The 20,185-nt window shown below is 34.2% G+C and overlaps 1 protein-coding gene across 3 annotated transcripts in view; it reads left to right on the forward strand.

The window, feature by feature from the left end:
* Nucleotides 1–1,008: 1,008 nt before the first annotated feature.
* LOC111054276 (phosphoacetylglucosamine mutase) overlaps nucleotides 1,009–20,185 on the forward strand; it is a 37,632-nt gene continuing 18,455 nt past the window's right edge. For 2 of the 3 annotated variants that reach the window (XM_039419804.1, XM_039419805.1), the window contains exons 1-4: nucleotides 1,009–1,076; nucleotides 6,550–6,849; nucleotides 13,291–13,492; nucleotides 16,459–16,617. In XM_039419804.1, the coding sequence (XP_039275738.1) occupies nucleotides 1,024–1,076; nucleotides 6,550–6,849; nucleotides 13,291–13,492; nucleotides 16,459–16,617 (714 nt within the window). In that variant the 5' untranslated portion in view covers nucleotides 1,009–1,023. Of the gene's footprint in view, nucleotides 1,077–4,395; nucleotides 4,401–6,549; nucleotides 6,850–13,290; nucleotides 13,493–16,458; nucleotides 16,618–20,185 lie in introns of those variants that run through there. The other variant, XM_039419806.1, reaches the window with a different exon arrangement.

Raw genomic sequence — 20,185 nt, forward strand, 5'->3', positions numbered from 1 at the left:
TAGGCTGGGTTGCACAAAAGCCTATGAATTTAAATCATGATTAAATGCCACGAGAGCCAATCAGAAATAAGTTTTTCAAAAGAAGTCTTCTCTGATTGGTTATTGTGGCAATTAATCTCTGTTAAAATGTAACTGGCGGTTGTACAAAAGTCAGTTCAATCATATATTAAATATATTTTTGCATTGGTATTCTTGTAATAGAGGTGCTAAGATAATAGTATTATCTTTGAAAATAGTACCTATATAGGTGTTTTTAAAATAAAACAGAAACGATATTATTTGAAGCATACAAGGGAGAATTGCTTTTTATTATGTGTATATTCAGTCTCATTTAGCATAATGGCATTGTTGTATGGGGAAGAAATTCAAATGTGAAAAGGTTTTTTATAGGCTATTATACAAAAAAAGTTTATCAATTACGGTATCAATTTGTAAAAAGATAGTAGAACCCAGTGTTTAAGAACCTCAGAATTATGACAATTACTGCACTGTATGTTTTTGAATGCCTGATATACTCAATAATAATGTAAACAGTTTTCTTGTTAATAGTAATGTTCTCATCCATTTCACTAGACTGGCTACAGCACTCAAAATGGCACATTGTAACTACCAAATTATGTTGAATTTGGAAAAAGAATGTTGGCTACAATAAGTAACCAGTTGGAATAAAAGAGCTTGAGATTAGACAGTTCAAAATATGTGTGAAAAAATTTTAATTGATTGCTGTCCTTACAGTATGAAATGGTTTGATATAATGCATAAAAATAATGTGATGTAATTTGTAATTTTTGTGACCTTTGATTCATTTTATGTTGTTAAATTTGTTTTAATTGACTGCTATCCTCACAGTATAAAATACCTTATGATGTGATGTAATTTTATGACCTTTGATATATTGATTTTGTTGATTTGTGATTGCTTGTATTTGTTTTTAATGTTCTGACAATAAACAAACCTTGAATCTTGAGACGACAAAGTTGAAAAATTACGCTATATCGCTTCAGAAGCAAAAATAGATTCCTAATGGAACGTTCGCTTATATATTATTTCAAAAACCTCTTCTCCAATATATATAGGTATTACATAATTTTTATCAATGAAGTGCCTATCAGTCCATTATATTCTTCATAGTTAAAAATAACAAACTATTTATCGCCTTTTCAAAAAGCCGCGGTCTCAAAAACTATCAGCAACACCAACTCAACATCAAGATATCCAGTAAAATCCAGATTCTACCATTTTTTATTGGGAAAGTAGGCTATTCCCTAAGAATCTTCGACGGTATTGGTTAGCTGATTATTTGCAACGAGAATTAGAGACAGCTGTTTCAAAAAGAAGACGTCTTCAATATTGGTTCTTGTGGCATTTAATCACTGTTGAATTTAAACAGGCTTTTTTGCAACTGGATCATACTATTTATACTGTCTTGTAGATGAGGCTTTAGTGAGAACAAATTATCAATACTTACTTACTTACTTGATACTTCAATATTGTAACAGCTATTGCAATTTAAAGAAACCAAGACCAAGCCTATTTAAGTACGGTACAGGAATTAATGGTATCTCAATTGACAATGATAATGATAATAATTGGACAAAGGACTCGTGGAAGACCCCGGCTACAATATCTGAAGGGAGTTATCAAAGATTTAGGGATTCATAGCTACATCCAACTGAAAGTACAGCTCAGGACAGAAAACTATGGGAAGCTGCCTACCAATCGAATGATTGTACCTAGTTAAAGAAGAACCATATACGATTTCTTCTCATGCTATCTTCTCTCTCTGCTAAAGATTTACTGTATAATTATTATTAGGTGCTTAATAACTCAAATTCAAATTCATTTTATTTATTTATACATTGATAGATAATTCTCAACTGTAAATGATGGGAAAGAAACAACAGGCTTAAAGCCCAAAACTGTTCCTTTCCCAAATTTAGATAGAAATTTTCCAAAATTTATTTAACAAAAATATTGTTAATGAAACATTGATAACATTTATAACAAAGTCAAAAGCATAATAAAATACAAAACTATGAGAACAACATAATAAAATATAAGGACATTTTTCAACAAGATAAGTCTTTATTTTACTTTTAAAACATTCAAAATCGTCAACCTTAAGACTATCTGGCAAGTAATTATAAAGTCTTGTGCCAAATTAAATAAAACAGTTGAATATTTAAGAATAATTACACTGATTCAGTCTGAGTGAAGAAGATTTCTTGCATGATGGCTATGAACAGAGCTATTCAAAGAAAGACAGGCTAAGTTTTTCTTGATGTATAACAAACATTCCATTCCATAAATAGCATGAATTGTCAAAATTTTATAATGCTTGAAAAGTGGTTTGCAATGAGATACCCTTTAAGGGTATCTTATTAACGATAAAGATATCCCTTACTATATATGAAGTGGTTTTGGCCATTCATTCTATATGAATATACCCCTCAATGGTATCTTATAAATCAATAAACATGTAGAACTCACATGATCTAGGAACACCAGCAATAATTCTAATGGCTCGCTTTTTCAAAACAAACAGTTTTGTAACATTAGTATCCATGGGCGTAGATCCTGGAGGAGACACGGGGGACGCGTCCCCCCCAATATTTTATGGTATATTCTGTGTCCCCCGGAAAAATTTAATGAAGTTTTTATTATGATAACACATTTTTATTAGTTCATTTTTTGCACAAGAAATTAGTATGATCATCTCATTTAAGGAGTTCGTCTATTGTTACCTAAGTATTTTGCATCTTAATCTCTCTTCAAACAAGAACAGAGTTACAATCAGAAAGATTTAAGACTTTGTTTTGAAAAATGTAACTACTCATGAGAATTTATGTTGATCTTTGTAACACAGTTTTAGCTATTAAGTAAAAATTACAGCTTTGTATGGTTTGTAAGTGGAGAACTTTTTCATGCTTATTTAGCTATACTGCTTTGGTTGGTAATCCAAACGAACAATACAACTAATGCTGTTTTTTTCGTGAATAATTTGTATTTAGTAAAACTTGAAACCATTAACTCAGAATTCTATTTATTTACCCACTAATTTACCACTGCCAAATAAGAGGATTTAAAGCGGATTTGAAGTGAAATATGCTTCAAAAACCATCATTTTAATAAGCTATTTTTCAAAAAAATCTTTGCTGGGGGGCACCCCCCATACCCCCCAGTACGTCCCCCCTAACGTCAAACAGCTATCTACGCCAATGTTACAATGTTAGTATCATTTCCCCAGGCAATTATACCATAAGCTAAATGACTATGCACAGAGCAAAATAAACAGTTTTTAACACATAAGAGTTTACAATAAAATTCAAACGATTAAGTAGAAATATACCTCTTGACAGCCTGCCATGCAACAAATTTATGTGTGACTCACACTTAAGATTATTTTGAATAACTATGCCTAAAAATTTTGAACTATTTGTGTTAGAATTGAAACCAAACTCCAACATCTGAGTTTTTTCTTTGTTGAGACATAGTGAGTTTGCTGCTGTCCAGTCGTCGATAAATAAATAATTTTTTTTATTAACTCAAGAATTTGATCCAAACATAGAGTATTATCAATAAAAGTCAAAAGCATAATAAAATACAAAACTATGTCAACAACATAATAAAATATAAGGACATTTTTCAACAAGATAAGTCTTTATTTTACTTTTAAAACATTCAAAATCGTCAACATTAAGACTAGCCTATCTGTCAAGTAATTATAAAGTCTTGTGCCAAATTAAATAAAACAGTTGAATATTTAAGAATAATTACACTGATTCAGTCTGAGTGAAGAAGATTTCTTGCATGATGGCTATGAACAGAGCTATTCAAAGAAAGACAGGCTAAGTTTTTCTTGATGTATAACAAACATTCCATTCCATAAATAGCATGAATTGTCAAAATTTTATAATGCTTGAAAAGTGGTTTGCAATGAGATACCCTTTAAGGGTATCTTATTAACGATAAAGATATCCCTTACTATATATGAAGTGGTTTTGGCCATTCATTCTATATGAATATACCCCTCAAGGGTATCTTATAAATCAATAAACATGTAGAACTCACATGGTCTAGGAACACCAGCAATAATTCTAATGGCTCGCTTTTTCAAAACAAACAGTTTTGTAACATTAGTATCCATGGGCGTAGATCCTGGAGGAGACACGGGGGACGCGTCCCCCCAATATTTTATGGTATATCCTGTGTCCCCCGGAAAAATTCAATGAAGTTTTTATTATGATAACACATTTTTATTAGTTCATTTTCTGCACAAGAATTTAGTATGATCATCTCATTTAAGGAGTTCGTCTATTGTTACCTAAGTATTTTGTATCTTAATCTCTCTTCAAACAAGGACAGTTACAAGAGTTACAATCAGAAAGATTTAAGACTCTGTTTTGAAAAATGTAACTACTCATAAGAATTTATGTTGATCTTTGTAACACAGTTTTAGCTATTAAGTAAAAATTACAGCATTGTATGATTTGTGAGTGGAGAACTTTTTCATGCTTGTTTAGCTATACTGCTTTGGTTGGTAAACCAAACGAACAATACAACTAATGCTGTTTTTTTTCGTGAATAATTTGTATTTAGTAAAACTTGAAACCATTAACTCAGAATTCTATTTATTTACCACTGCCAAATAAGAGGATTTAAAACGGATTTGAAGTGAAATATGCTTCAAAAACCATCATTTTAATAAGCTATTTTTCAAAAAAATCTTTGCTGGGGGGCACCCCCAATACCCCCCAGTACGTCCCCCCTAATGTCAAACAGCTATCTACGCCAATGTTATTATCATTTCCCCAGGCAATTATACCATAAGCTAAATGACTATGCACAGAGCAAAATAAACAGTTTTTAACACATAAGAGTTTACAATAAATTTCAAACGATTAAGTAGAAATATACCTCTTGACAGCCTGCCATGCAACAAATTTATGTGTGACTCACACTTAAGATTATTTTTGAATAACTATGCCTAAAAATTTTGGCAAAAACTATTTGTGTTAGAATTGAAACCAAACTCCTACATCTGAGTTTTTTCTTTGTTGAGACAGTGAGTTTGCTGCTGTCCAGTCGTCAACCATAGTCGATCCAACCATAGAGTATTATCAATAAAAAGTTTAAAAAATAATAATAGTTACATATTTTTAGACATAGAACAATATCAATCAATTAATTATTTTCAGTTACAGTCCCAAGTAATTGTTTACTTACTTTCAGTTCAGTCTTACAGTTTTAGAAACATCACATTTTTATTAAATCTCCAGTCAAGATCAACAGTTGGGTGTCACAAAACAAAGTCAACAGCTAAAATAATATTGTAAACAGACAATACAGGCAGAAAACAAAACACAGCAAACAAGAAAACATCCATATCACAGTTCAAATCAAGAATCGCAGCCTACATGTCAAACTCAGTTTCATTCAAGAACTCAGCAATATAGTAGAAAGGTTTCTTCTCAAACCACCTTTGAAGTCTCACTTATATTCATTGAAAGGAGCTATTCTTACATAAAGAGGTAAACTATTATATAATTTTATACCACCCACAAGCCAGTGGTCTTGTGTCTTTTTCAGTCTACACCAAGGGACATTAATAATATGACTAGATCTTACATTAAAGCTGTGCAAAGAACCACGTTCATCATAGTTTGATATGGTTTTCTTAACATGTATTAGAACAGTTAATATGTACAGGCTGTAAACAGTCAATAATTTTAATTGTATATAAAGAGGTGGACAAGATTCTCTGGGACTTTTTCCTAACATAGCTCTAAACCTAGCTCCGCAGTGCAGGCTGGATGCTTGGCTGAATCGGACTAGGCGCTGAGACAGCAAATAACAGCAGCGTTGGTGGGAATGCGAGCGGCCGCAGTAACATCTTCCACCCAGCAATGGTCGGCGTAGTTCCGCCTGGCGGACAGACGAAAGATCAATCCAGTCGGTTATTTGATCCCTCCAGCCAGGCTCAGCCAAGCAGCCGAGACAATAGAACAATGGAGTGACGGTCTTATTCGCGTTCATCAGCAGTTTTCTTTCTCACGATTATTTTGATTTTTGTGCTACCTATAATCAATAATAACTCCAGTCACCAGTAAAAAGTTTCCAGAAACGTGGTGTACTACCATATTAATGACTTTTCATGATGATTTTTAATTATTTAAAAACATTGTTGACATTCTGAACCTTCAGGCTAAACTTGGGGTCGCTGAGAACGAATCTGCAATCAGAATTTCTCTATCACGAAAAATAACGAAAAAGACCGAGCTGTTGATCTTCCGGCAACTGTTAACAGTCATCCTGCAATGCGGTCGAAACACTTCCAAGCCAGACACCCATCTCAAATGACAACAACGCCAAGCTGTGAGAAACCATCCTGCACTGCGGCGCTAAGTTAAGAGCTCAATTAATACATTTACAAAACCATGAAAATTACTAAACACAATGATAGATTATCATTTCTCATCTTGTTGAGATATGTGATTTTGTTGCTTGTAATTTAAATATTGTGAAATATAATATGAATTTTGATTGCAGGGCCGAAGATTTGGACCATGTTGTGTTCAGAATGGGCGTTCTGTCGGTACTGCGTTCGCTGAAATGCAACGGGCAGACAATCGGCCTGATGATTACTGCGTCACACAACCAGGAGGCCGACAACGGCGTCAAAGTGGTCGACCCGCTGGGCGAAATGTTGGAGCCGGCCTGGGAGGAGCTGGCCACTGACTTGGCGAACGTGGCTGACGACCAGTTGGACGCTGTGGTCGGTCAGATTGCTGACAGCCAACACATCGACCTGTCCAAGACGGGGTCGGTGTTCATCGGCCGAGATACTAGGTGAATTATCACGTAAATTAAAATTAATTATGTATAGTGAGGTCCACGTTATAATGGCAGTGTTTGATTAGCAATTTTATTGCTATCCTTGTCTATCATTCTACAAAGCGGATAGCTTTATCTCTTTCTCGCTTTGCTCTGTTGCCAGATCGTCTTTTAAAAATTTAAAATTGATAATAAATTAACAAAATATTTCATCATAATTATGAAAATTCGGTATGAAATTATTGAAAAAAATAATTTCTTCCTTAATAAAATATAATTGACTAGGCTATTTTACTTGAACGAGAATAAACAGTTAATATTACATCAATAAACCTGTATCAGCTACCGTCTATAGAAGGCATTGACAAGACATAGGTTCGGCAACGGTGTTCTCCGATCTTTCTCCACTGCCGTTATAACGTGAACCTCACTATAGTGAATAAAAAACGTTTGATACTGTATCGTGTGTGGTGATACTGTATCATTTTGTGTCGATACTGTATCATTTTTTGTTGATACTTTATAATAATTTGATTGTATGGTAAGAGATGTTGTAGTATTTCTCCATAATTGAAAGAATAACACTTTTATGTTGTCAATATCACTATCTTTGTTCATTACAGACCAGGCTACATGGTAACACCTACCTTAGTTCAGCTGAAGATGTGGTAGGTGTAACCATGAAACCAGGCTCTGTAATGTGAATTAATCTTTGAACAAATATAATGGTATTGACAGTGGCCCATATGAATAAAACCAGAGCAAATGCTCATGAGCAAGAGCATGGAGCATAAGGTTTTGCTCATGAGCAAAAGGTAGAAGCAAAAGCATTTGCTCATTTTTATATGAATAAGCTTTACCTTATACTCTTACCTTATGCTCCTGAACTCTGGAGCAAATGCTCACGTATTTTAAAGATTTTTCATCAGCTGATTCACTCTGTAGCCTTAATTTGTTTTTATAGCTCACGGAAGCGCTAAATATGCAAGTAAGGTGCACCGCTTGTGTTTGCGTCGTCTGCTCTGTTTTCTATTTATGAATAGAGTTTTAGGTTAGTTGAGTTTAGAATTTTGAAATAATAGCGTTAAAAAAATGTCATCTCTACAATAATCTTCAGCATATTCTTATAATATCAATAGCCTTCTTATAATCGTCTACACTCTCATCTTCTTAAATGCTTATTCCTATTTTGTGATGGCTATCTTCATAACAGGTAGCTATCTTTTTTATTTATTCTTTTGGTGATATATATCATGGTTGAATCTAAAAAGAGTTTTATAGTTCTCAACTATTGGTTGTGATCGTATCTTGTATAGTTTCCTCTTCCTCATACGAATTATTTGAGCCATTTTACTATGAGCAAAAGGTGATAAGCTGCTCTAGACTAGACTCACCTTTTTTGAAGCATTTGCTTCAAAAGTTGAGCAAATGCTCTAGTTTATTCATACAATTTTGAGCAAAAGCTTTTACTTTTGAGCAAATGCTCAAACTATTTTTTTGATGAGCATGAGGAAACGGTTTTGCTCACGTTTATTCATAGAAAATGAAGCAAATGCTCTATATTATAAAGTATAAGCAAATGCTCAACTTTATTCATATGGGCCAATGTCAACGTCTTATTCTTTCAATTGATACTGTATCATGTGTGTTGATACTGTATCATGTGTGGTGATACTGTACCATTTTGTGTAGATACTGTATCAATTAAAATACAGTATTTAATATAGTGAGTTCCACGATATAGTGGCAGTAGAGAAAGAGATAATTAATTAAAATAATACAATTAAATGTATAATTTAATTCAGTGAGGTCCACGTTATAGTGGAGAAAGATATGTACGGTAAATGTATTTCCTGAGTATTTGGGAAGATGATATTGTGGTATAGTGAGGTCCACATTATAATGGCAGAGTTTGATTAGCAATGGTATTGCTATCCTTGTCCATCTTTCAACAAAGCGGATAGCGCTATCTCTTTCTCGCTTTGCCTGTTGCCAGATCGGTTTTTAACGATGTAGAAATATAATATTGATCAACAAATTTTCTAATATTGATTATGAAAATTCATTGTAAAATATAATTTCCTGCTTAATAAAATATAATTGATTATTTTAAACGAGAACAGTTAATATCACATCAATAAACCTGCATCAGATACCGTCTATAAAAGGCGGTAGACAAGACAGAGGATCGGCAACGTTGTTCTCCTATTTTTCTCCACTGCCATTATAACGTGAGCCTCACTATAGGACTATCAGCTGGAGGTAACAGTGAAATTTGGAACATGATCATAAATTCCCAATACCATGGGATATCTTCTTCTGCTATATTTTCTCTGTGATACTAAACTGACGATGTCCATGTGCTCTTGTGAATACGATGAAAAAATGAATTATTTTCTTTTTAATTCTATGTTTTATTTTCTAATTGACCGAGCGAAGTGAGGTCTAAGATTCAAGTCGACGGTTTGGCATTTCTCTTAATGTTTATATGTTGCGCATTTACGGCGATACGCGGTAATAGATTTTCATGAAATTTGACAGGTATGTTCCTTTTCAAATTGCGCGTCGACGTATATACAAGGTTTTTTGGTAATTTTGCATTTCGAGGATAATATAAAAGGGAAAAGGAGCCTCCTTCATACGCCAATATTAGAGTAAAAATCAGACTATAGAATTATTCATCATAAATCAGCTGTCTAGTGGACTGTAATACTACCCGTTCAAAAACATCGGAACATCTTGAAAATGTATCTTTCCATCAACGTTGGTAGACAGTGACTACTAGTAGCTCTGTGAACAGTAGACCTCACGCAGTATTCTCATCCACAAGTACCTGATTGAAACTACAGTAACTATATTACCCAATATAGTAATACTAGCAGTTACCCGTGCTTCGCTACGGGGAACATGACAGAAAAGGATTTTTTTATTGGACTGATATTGGTATTGGCTTCTGATGAATAAAAACTGTATGTTGTAAAAAAATTGACATATTATCTTTACTATAAGTCAAACAGGCTTTTCATTTGATAATTGAGTGAATGAGACAGCAATCGGACATCTGAGTCGGGGGAAAAATATACAATGAATCATAATAATAATCATAATAATAATACATTTTATTCCCATTAATATACAAATAAGCAATCTAATCAATAAAATTTACACATATTCAAATACAATTTATGAAATTTTTTTACTAATATAAATAAATTTCATTTTTTCGGAAATTAACCTACTCAACTATGGAAAACCCATGTTCTAGAGCAGGTGTAATAGTAATACATTAAGTTTAGAGTGGGGGTGCAAATAACCCCTGAAAAAGTGAGCTTACAAATATTGTTCGAAATTTATGTTCCTATATTATGCCTTCCAGTTGTTTGATCCAGTTTTAATGGCGCATTTAAATTTTCTTGAGTTTCTATTATCTTGATGTGCACAGGAAGTAAATTGTGGTATTTTGGTGCTAGGTGGTTGAAGTAGTGTTGTTGGTATGTGCCTTCCTAGCCACGTTCGTGATGAGAAGGCTTCTATTCCTTGTGTTATGACAGTGGTTTCTGTTTGGAAGATTTCTGGGTTTTTGTGTAGTCTGCAAATAATTCCTAGGGAGTAGAGTTGTCTTGCGTCCATCACACCAAACTCATTGTAGAGCTGGTCTGACGGATAACGAAGAAAGTGGCTTCTGCTTGATGATTTTGATTATTAGTTTTTGCACTTTTATAAGGGGGTCGAGGTGAACGTAGTTTGTTCCTCCCCATCCTACAATTTATAGGTACGCAAAAACTGAACTAATAATGTGTTTGTCCATCAGTTCGCCGTGCAGCTCGCCATACAATATTTGGCTATCCATCACAAGTGGAAAACATGCGAACATGAATACAGAAGTATGGGCCATTTTTTATTTGATTAAATTCATGTTTCGAACAATTCATTGTTACGAATGACAAATTGATAGGAGCTTGTAAATATTTTCTTATTCAAATGAAATAACTTCTGGAAAAATATTGATTGGATAAATACCAATATTAAATTATTGTTGACCAAGAACTCAGTACATCGACAATTCATTCAACTAATTCGGTACTGATAAAATTATAATCATTTTTTTATTGATAATCAATTCATCAACTAATCATAAACTGACTGAAAAAAGTACTTCAATTTCCATGAATTCAATTAATATAATTATATAAATCTAAAGTGTAGGTCATATTTTATCTAAATTCACAAAGAGTTCGATTCTTGTTGGCAAGAAATCATTGTTATTTCACTAAAAGATAGGATAAAATGAATAGTTTTCCTTCCAGGGGGAGCTTTGACAACCCACAAGACTCATTTTTCATTTAAATAAATATCGAAAAAGAGCATAGGACCTTTTTTTTTGTTCAGCTTGCCAAAATACCCCTCATTTCAATACTAAAATTTTCGACTGACTGTACAGTGAGTCAATCATTCCATCAAGGCTTGAATAATTTTTAAATTGTAATTAAATAAAAATGGCAGAAAATAATTATCATGTAAATATCAACACCTCTAATTAAAGACATATTAACTGCATGCGTTTTCATATTGCCGATACAGCATTGATAAAACTGCAAACGTTTATTTAGCAGTCTCAAAAAACTGTTCTAGCTGAAAAATTGATAATCCAAGCCACGTGTAGGCCTATACATTGCATCAGGAGAACGAAGTTCAAAACTATGATTTTCCTAAACATATGTTTTTGAGATAATTTCTTTGATGCAGCTGTTTCACATTCACCATTATATTATACAGAGTTTATGAAAATAAAAATATTTATTGATTACCAAAACAATACTATTATATATTATAATAATAATTAATTATCAAAACAATACTTTTATTATATTAGTAATAATAATATTATTAAATAGATTTATCAATTATCAGAAAAATATTATTGAGGTTAAGTGGAATCAGGTAGAAAGCAATAGTATAACAGATGTTCTTTTTTGAATTTCTATCATATTATTTTGTTATTTTCAATGATTACAACATATGTTAGAATATCACATGTCAATAAATAAATTATCCCATTTCCATATGGCGTTCACCTTACCATGTTCATAACCTTACTTAATAGGATCCTTTTTCATCCTTTGAAATCCTTAGAGGCAAAATATCTAAAAATCCGTTCTTAGTGCGCGTCTAGCATGTTTGAAGAATATTTGTGCAAAGTTTCAAGTCTGTAGGACAATTAGTTTGAGCTGTAGTGTGATTTTACATTAAAATTTTCGAAAAATGCCCTCTCCTGGACCCCCCTGTGCTCCTGATCGAAATTTTTCTTCATAGATCTAATTTTTTTTCGTAGCTGAACAAAAACGTTCCTCATGACTTTGCTGTGCAATGAGCGGTTAAAAAGTACAAAATTTTGGGGGGGCCCCAGGTCCCTCAGGGGGGCAAATTTCTGAAAATCCTTTCTTAGTGGATGTTTTCAGGCTACCATAAACAATTGTGCAAAATTTCAAGTTTTTAGGCTCAGTAGTTTGGGCTGTGGTGTGATTTCAGTCTGTCGGGGCTTAGCCTTTTATAAGTATAGAGATAGTTATTATGGGTAATATAGTTACTGTAATTGAAACTATAAACCTTATGAAATTACAGCAATAGACTGGCTTCTCCACACATCTGTGTAATCACTTGTCAGCTGATTTATGATGAATAATTCTATAGTCTGATTTTCACTCTAATATTGGCGTATGAAGGAGACTCCTTTTTCCTTTTATATTTTCCTTGAAATGCAAAATTTCCAAAAACCTTGTAGATAGGTAATAGGTATTGATACTACCCGTTCAAAAACATCGAACATCTTGAAAATGTATCTTTCCATCAACGTTAGTAGACAGTTAACTATAATACTACCAGTTCAAAAACATCGAACATCTTGAAAATGTATCTTTCCATCAACGTTGTAGACAGTTGCAGCCAGACCTGATAACAGCGCTCACACTCACATTCCGGGACGACACGTCACGGTACGATAGGACAGAAAGCTCTATGTTTATTTAGGACTTTTTCTAGACATTGTAAATTGATAAATTATTTATTAATTTTAGAGAAAACATAAAAACAGGTCAATGTAACCATAGAGAAACAATAGCGTAAGTAGATATCCCATGGTATAGGGCGTTTATGTCGCAACTTTTACTGTTATCTCAAGCCGATAGCTCATGTAATTCTTTCTCGTGAAGCTGTGTGACACTGGTAGTCTCTCATATTGTGCCGTTCATACACTCTCACCCCTACAAAACAGTAAAATTCGACAATAATCAACAGTAATCGGCTTGAGATAACAGTAAAAGTTGCTACATAAACGCCCTATACCATGGGATATCTACTTACGCTATTGTTTCTCTATGATGTAACTTACTGAGGGCGAGGTCTACTGTTCACAGAACTACTAGTTATATTCTATTGTGTGTGTTGTTGTTGTTACAGACCAAGTAGTGATTCGCTAGCAAAGGCAGCATTGGCAGGTATTGCAGCGATGTCAGGCGTTGTCAAGGATTACGGCATTGTGACCACACCCATGCTGCACTATTATGTCACCTGCCAAAACACACACGAAGCCTACGGCAAGCCAACAGCTGACTCCTATATCAAGAAGATTTGCAGTGCCTTTCTGAAACTGCGGGGTCAAGTGAGTAGTGACGTAGAAAAAATAACATTAGAAGATTTTGGTTTGTAGAATTCAAAGACCTTAAAGATGCATAGACTCACATGCAGCGCTAGTGTCGTACTTTGAATTGAAATCGGCCATTGAGGGGGCAACCTATGAGATTATTACATACCAATGCATTTGTAATCTATAATATTACAAATATATAGATATAATATCTCGTGCTGAAATACCCCCAATGGCGGCCTTCAGTTTCAAGTAAGAGCTATCATTGGTAAGGCATAGGCATTGTGGGTCTATATCTCTTTAAGGTCTTTGGTAGAATTCATCCACAGTTTGGAAGTTTTTTATCAAATTATGGTGTTGTGTATCAAGTTGAAATGATACTGAATCATATTTAGAATAGAATACAATTTATTGTTTCTCTTGAACAACAGTACAATATTGCAAGAAAAAACACAACAAAGATATTAAGTTATTAGCCAAATTTATCAAATTTTATGGCTTAAAGATAAAACAAGATAAGAATACAATAGTTATTTGTATATCTAGAGTGAAAAGTACTGTTTTTTCTCCCTGAGGGAAAAGTTTGAAGCCCGAGGCGAAGCTGAGATTTGTTTCAAATTTGATTAGTTAATGAGGAATATTCGCTGGTTGGTATTTTGAATAACATGGAATATAAAAAAATATTTATACATTTTTTTAGTATACTGATATGAAGTTTGTAATACTTTTAGCATGAAACATATATTTCATGTATTGATCAAATGTCTGGTTGAGGTATTGAATTTAGTTGGTTTAATGACTACTCTACATGCTTCCTCATCCAAGCTTAGACCTTCTAACCTATTCCAAATGTAAGTTTTTAAAATAGAGATGCTTTCCCATGTAATTCAAATGGAGTCACTTTCACGCTCTAGGGAGTTTTTCTGTTTTTTCCTCCCGAGAGCAAAAAAGTGGCACTTTAGTATTATGTTTCAGGGAGTAAAGTAGGCTCTTTCGACAGTAGGTGGAGGAAAATAATTATTTATCATTGCCATATGTAATCATAATAATACAGAGTGATTATAAAAGAACTTTACAACTTTGAAAGCTCATAGATATTTATTGAAATTACTTACAGAATTGAGTAAGGTAATTTTGAATTGTTACAAAACACTTCAAGGTTAAGGTGTGGGTGTTATTTTGGTTGGATTTGAAAGCCGTTGGTAATGCGACATACATCCCACCGATAATCGATTTCTTGCCACACTTGTACCAGCATATCAGGCGTAACTTGTGCAACCGCGGTGGTCCGAATGTGATCCGATTTCGGAGGTCATTAAGATTGTCTGGTAGAGAACATAAACCTTATCCCTAATGAAACCCCACAGAAAGAAATTCATCGATGTTGAATCCGGTGAGCGAGATTGCCATGCAATTGGCCCTGCATTGCAAATCCAGCGAAGTTGAAAGTGATTGTCTAGAAAATCCCAAACCTCTCCGTAGAAATGAGTTGTTGCACCGTCGTGCTGAAAGTAAAAGGGCACTTGTTCATTCTTTTCAGCATGACCTTGATTTTTTCAATTAATACTCTTCTTTTTCAGCTTTGTCAACTTCTTGTTCATCATCATCATCATCTTCTTTATAGTCTTTTTCACCTTTTTTACATCCAAAGATGAAGCTGAAGACAATGGTGAACCACCTCATTTCCATGGAAAGTTTGGGATTTTCTAGACTATCACTTTCAACGTTGCTGGATCTTGCATGCAGGGCCAATTGCACGGCCATCTTGCTCTCCGGATTTAACATCTATGGATAGTGGCAAATGTTCCCTATTGAAAGCTCACATATTCTACGTGGAAGTGGATTTATGACAAATATTTTTTAATTCAAATTGAGATTTTTTACATTAGAATGTAGGCGCTCAGCCTCTGTCATCTGATCTATCCACCACATCTTCTAACTCGAAAGCGCTAGTGTTCCAAACTTCTGGTCCCCAATAGAGTATACTGCGTTTACCACTAAACCTGGTGGATAATTTTGGAACTACTTGGACAATTTCCTGATATTTAGATTACCTGAGATTTGTTAGAGCTATAGCGTTTCAGTTTTGCTTTCGGAAGTGCCTAATAAACAATTGAGGCGGTATACGGAAAACGGGCACATAGAACTATATGCCCTTTTTCCGGAGATTGCTTTATTAGATCGGCCATCTTGTTCTGCATATAACCTGAAAATCTTGAATACTGATGTTGGTACAACTGTTTATAAACAGCTGTGTCAAGGAGGGATTTGGTGGTCAGTGAGACAATTGCTTCCTATGTTTATGTCCAAACCTTCATCAAAGTCAGATAAGTTCACTATCATGATCTATTTTATTATAAAGATAAAACAAAATGGTTATTTTCTGTTCTCTGAAAAATTCAATACTGTGAATTTCAAACCATTCAAATTCTTGAATGGTCCTGTTCCTGACATTCAACCACAAGTGATGCCCTACCCCTATTTTAATAGAATGATCGAAAACTTTTATATATGTATATAAATTTTTAATTTGAAAGAAATGAAGCATTTAACATTGAATAACATGTGTTTTCTAGTTTATCAAACCCAAATTTGTACAGAATAAATTTGTCTTTGGAAAAAGGGCACATACAACCAATTTTTCAAACATATTTATTGGAATAAATTATAAATATAATCATGTATCATTCTTAATCAACATGAGATCAATATATTGAATTTTGGAAATCTATCCAAACTAAAAACTTAAATGTGATTTTCTCAAAACACAATTTTGCTCTATGTGCCCTTTTTCCGTATACGGCCTCAATTATTCTAATAAAACATATGGTTTTATTTTTTGGTGTGGCGAAAAATAGCGTTCGCACCACGGGCAAAATGTGTAATCATGAAAACCGATTTCGAGCCGGTAAACGTACATTTTCGGCCCTAGGTGCGAAATATACTATCCATTTTCATTCTTTATAATAATTGTGTTTCAGACTCATGAAAAGGGCAATTACAAACCAGAAATCGAATTCGATGGAGCAAATGGAGTCGGATCAGTTATTGTAAAGGATTTTGCACAAGCTATTGGTGATGCTCTCAAAATCAATGTACACAATGATCGAGTCAACGAAGTTGGAGTATTGAATAAAGAGGTAAGCTGAACAAAGATAAAGCATTCACACATTCATGTGAAATCATTATATCTTCTCGTATTTCTCATACTTTTAATATGTTCCAAAAAGAATGGCCCAATTTTAAACAGATTTATTAAAAAAAAAAAACAATTTTACATCAAATTACTCACAGAGGTATCAAGTTAATTGACCGAGTGAAGTGAGGTCTAAGATCCAAGTCGATGGTTTGGCATTTCTCTTAATGTTTAAATGTTTGAATGTTTATATGTTGCGTATTTACGGCGAAACGTGGTAATAGATTTTCATGAAAGTTGACAGGTATGTTCTTTTTTAAATTGCGCGTCGACGTATATACAAGCTTTTTGGAAATTTTGAATTTCAAGGATAATATAACAGGAAAAAAGAAGCCTCCTTCATACGCCAATATTAGAGTAAAAATCAGACTATAGAATTATTCATCATAAATCAGCTGTTTAGTGGACTATAATACTACCAGTTCAAAAACATCGAACATCTTGAAAATGTATCTTTCCATCAACGTTGTGGACAGTTGCAGCCAGACCTGATAACAGCGCTCACACTTACATTCCGGGACGACACGTCACGGTACGATAGAACAGAAAGCTCTATGTTTATTTAGGATTTTTTCTAGATATTTTAAATTGATAAATTATTTATTAATTTTTGAGAAAACATAACAACAGGTCAATGTAACTTACTGAGCGCGAGGTCTACTGTTCACAGAACTACTAGTTATGATGTATTATAAGTGTTCTATGTGCCCTCCTTTTGAGGCTCGGACGACATCTAGACGGTAGCCAAATTCATCGCAGAATGTTCGCAAGATGTCTGTCTTCTCGGACTGTAGCTACTGCATCAGTTATCCTGGTTTTTAGCTCCTCAATATCAAGTGCTTAGGGAGGAACAACGTTGAAGATCGTGTTTATGTTCCTCCCTTAGCACTTGATATTGAGGAGCTAAAAACCAGGATAACTGATGCAGTAGCTACAGTCCGAGAAGACAGGCATCTTGCGAACAGTCTGGGTTCGAAGAATGATATATGAATTCAGACTCCTGAAAGAAGTTCTTCCTCTTTCCCAACTCAGAGTAGTTTACTTCTCATACATTCAATCAATAATTTCATATGGCATCCTGGCCTGGGGAGGGGCCTCATCGGCTACCTTGGAGCCCCTGGCAGTAGCACAGCGTGCAATTATTAAAAACTGCCTGAACAGGAATAGTCGCTACCCATCGGAGTTAGTTCATCAGGAATTCCATGTAATGGATATCAGACAGATTTATATCAAAGTTTTAGTAATTTTCATCTGGCATAATAAAAATACAATTTTCATTTTATCAAACCACATTTACAATACCAGACACCAAAATAACATTGGCATTGTGCAGCCACGCCTGCTAAATAATTGTACCAGGACTAACAGCCACTATCTATGTCACATTCTGTACAGGAATATCCCAAACCATCTCAAGCAAATGGAAAATGTTGTCAGCATTAGCACCTTTAAATGCTACCTTAAAAGGTGGCTGTTTGAAATTGGTAGGGACGCCGCATCGCGGCTCATCCAATCCGCCTATATCCATTGAACATCACCCCTGGTTGTGAGTGTTCGTCTGGATATGCAGGACTCTGTATGTCACTTAAAATTATTCAGTTCGTACTACATTTTTTTTATTTTTTTCAGTAACATATATATGTATATAAATATATATATTTTTTTAACTACAGAAATTTGGGTTCAACAACATTGAGTGCTCTCCACATCCTCTAAAGATGCTTTTTTATTTTTTATTTACTCTACTTTACTTATTTTATTGTTTTTGTTGTTTTTTTTTTATTGTTAATCTTCAACTGTCAGGTTTTTGTAATGCAGTTCACGGTGCTCATTCCCCATACCCAGACTTGTTGTCTTTGTGGGGAATATTCACTATTTATCTAATGTTTCTGCTGCTGTATTACCTTTTTTTTGTGAATAAAGATCATTTGAATTTGAATTTGAATTTGGCTACCGTCTAGATGTCGTCCGAGCCTCAAAATGAGGGCACATAGAACACTTACAATACGTCATCATAAACGTGATACTTCTGTTAGTAATTTGATTTAAAATTGGTTTGTGTACATAATTTTTTAAAATAACCTAAATATAACTGTTTAAAATTGTGTTTCTTATTGAAACACCCGGTACTTCCAGTGGAAATGTGTGACATATATTCCAGTTTATTAGAAATTGTATGTCATTCGTTGAGTTTGCAAGATTGCCCTATAGTCTATTATCTATTTTTCGTATTGTTAATTCGCTTACATGACGGCATGGTTTGATGCATGGCCATTTTATAGTTTTCTTTTAGAAGAGAACATTATACTTACACTATAGTAAGATCAACGTTATAATGGAAGTGTTTGATTAGCAATGGTATTGCTATCCTTGCCTATCATACAACAAAGCGGATACCGCTATCTCTTTCTCACTTTTCTCTGTGGCCAGATCGTCTTTTAACAATGTAGAATTATAATTGATTAACAAAATATTTCATCTTAATTATGAAATTATTGGAATATATAACTTCTTGCTGAATAAAATATAATTGATTTTTTTTAACGAGAATGAACAGTTGATATTACATCAATAAACCTGTATCAGCCACCGTCTATAGAAGGCATTGACAAGATAGAGGATCGGCAACGTTGTTCTCATATCTTTATCCACTGCCATTATAACGTGGACCTCACCATAGAAGAGAACGGTATATAGTGAGGTCCACGTTATAATGGCAGTGAAGAAAGGAGAAAATAGAAGAGAAAAAAGAAGATATGAGAAAAACGTTGCCAAGTCTCTCCATTTTGCCACTGATCATTTCCTTGATAAAATAATCAATTTAATATCAAATTAATCAAGAAATATATTTTTACTTTCCTTGCCCTATACCATAGGTAAGGAAAGTATTGCTTTCCGAAAAAAATTAAGGTACCCCAATTTCTAAATTTCTATACGTTTCAAGGTCCCCTGAGTCCAAAAAAGTGGTTTTTTGCGTATTGGTCTGTATGTGTGTGTGTGTGTGTGTGTGTGTGTGTGTGTGTGTGTGTGTGTGTGTGTGTGTGTGTGTGTGTGTGTGTGTGTGTGTGTGTGGTGTGTGTGTGTGTGTGTGTGTGTGTGTGTGTTGTGTGTGTGTGTGTGTGTGTGGTGTGTGTGTGTGTGTGGTGTGTGTGTGGTGTGTGTGTGTGTGTGTGTGTGTGTGTGTGTGGTGTGTGTTGTGTGTGTGTGTGTGTGTGGTGTGTGTGTGTGTGTGTGTGTGTGTGTGTGTGTGTGTGTGTGTGTGTGGTGTGTGGTGTGTGTGTGGTGTGTGTGTGTGGTGTGTGTTGTGTGTGTGTGTGTGTGTGTGTGTGTTGTGTGTGTGGTGTGTGTGTGGTGTGTGTGTGTGTGAATAATTTTCATAATTTAGATTGGATAATTTGTTGATTAATTATATTTCTACATTGTTGAAGATTGATCTGGCAACATGGCGGATCTAGAGAAGGATAGTGCTATCTGCTTTGTCGAATGATAGACAAGGATAGCAGCACAAATGT

This window comes from Nilaparvata lugens, chromosome 1, assembly GCF_014356525.2.
Source record: "Nilaparvata lugens isolate BPH chromosome 1, ASM1435652v1, whole genome shotgun sequence".
Taxonomy (NCBI): Eukaryota; Metazoa; Arthropoda; class Insecta; order Hemiptera; family Delphacidae; genus Nilaparvata; species Nilaparvata lugens.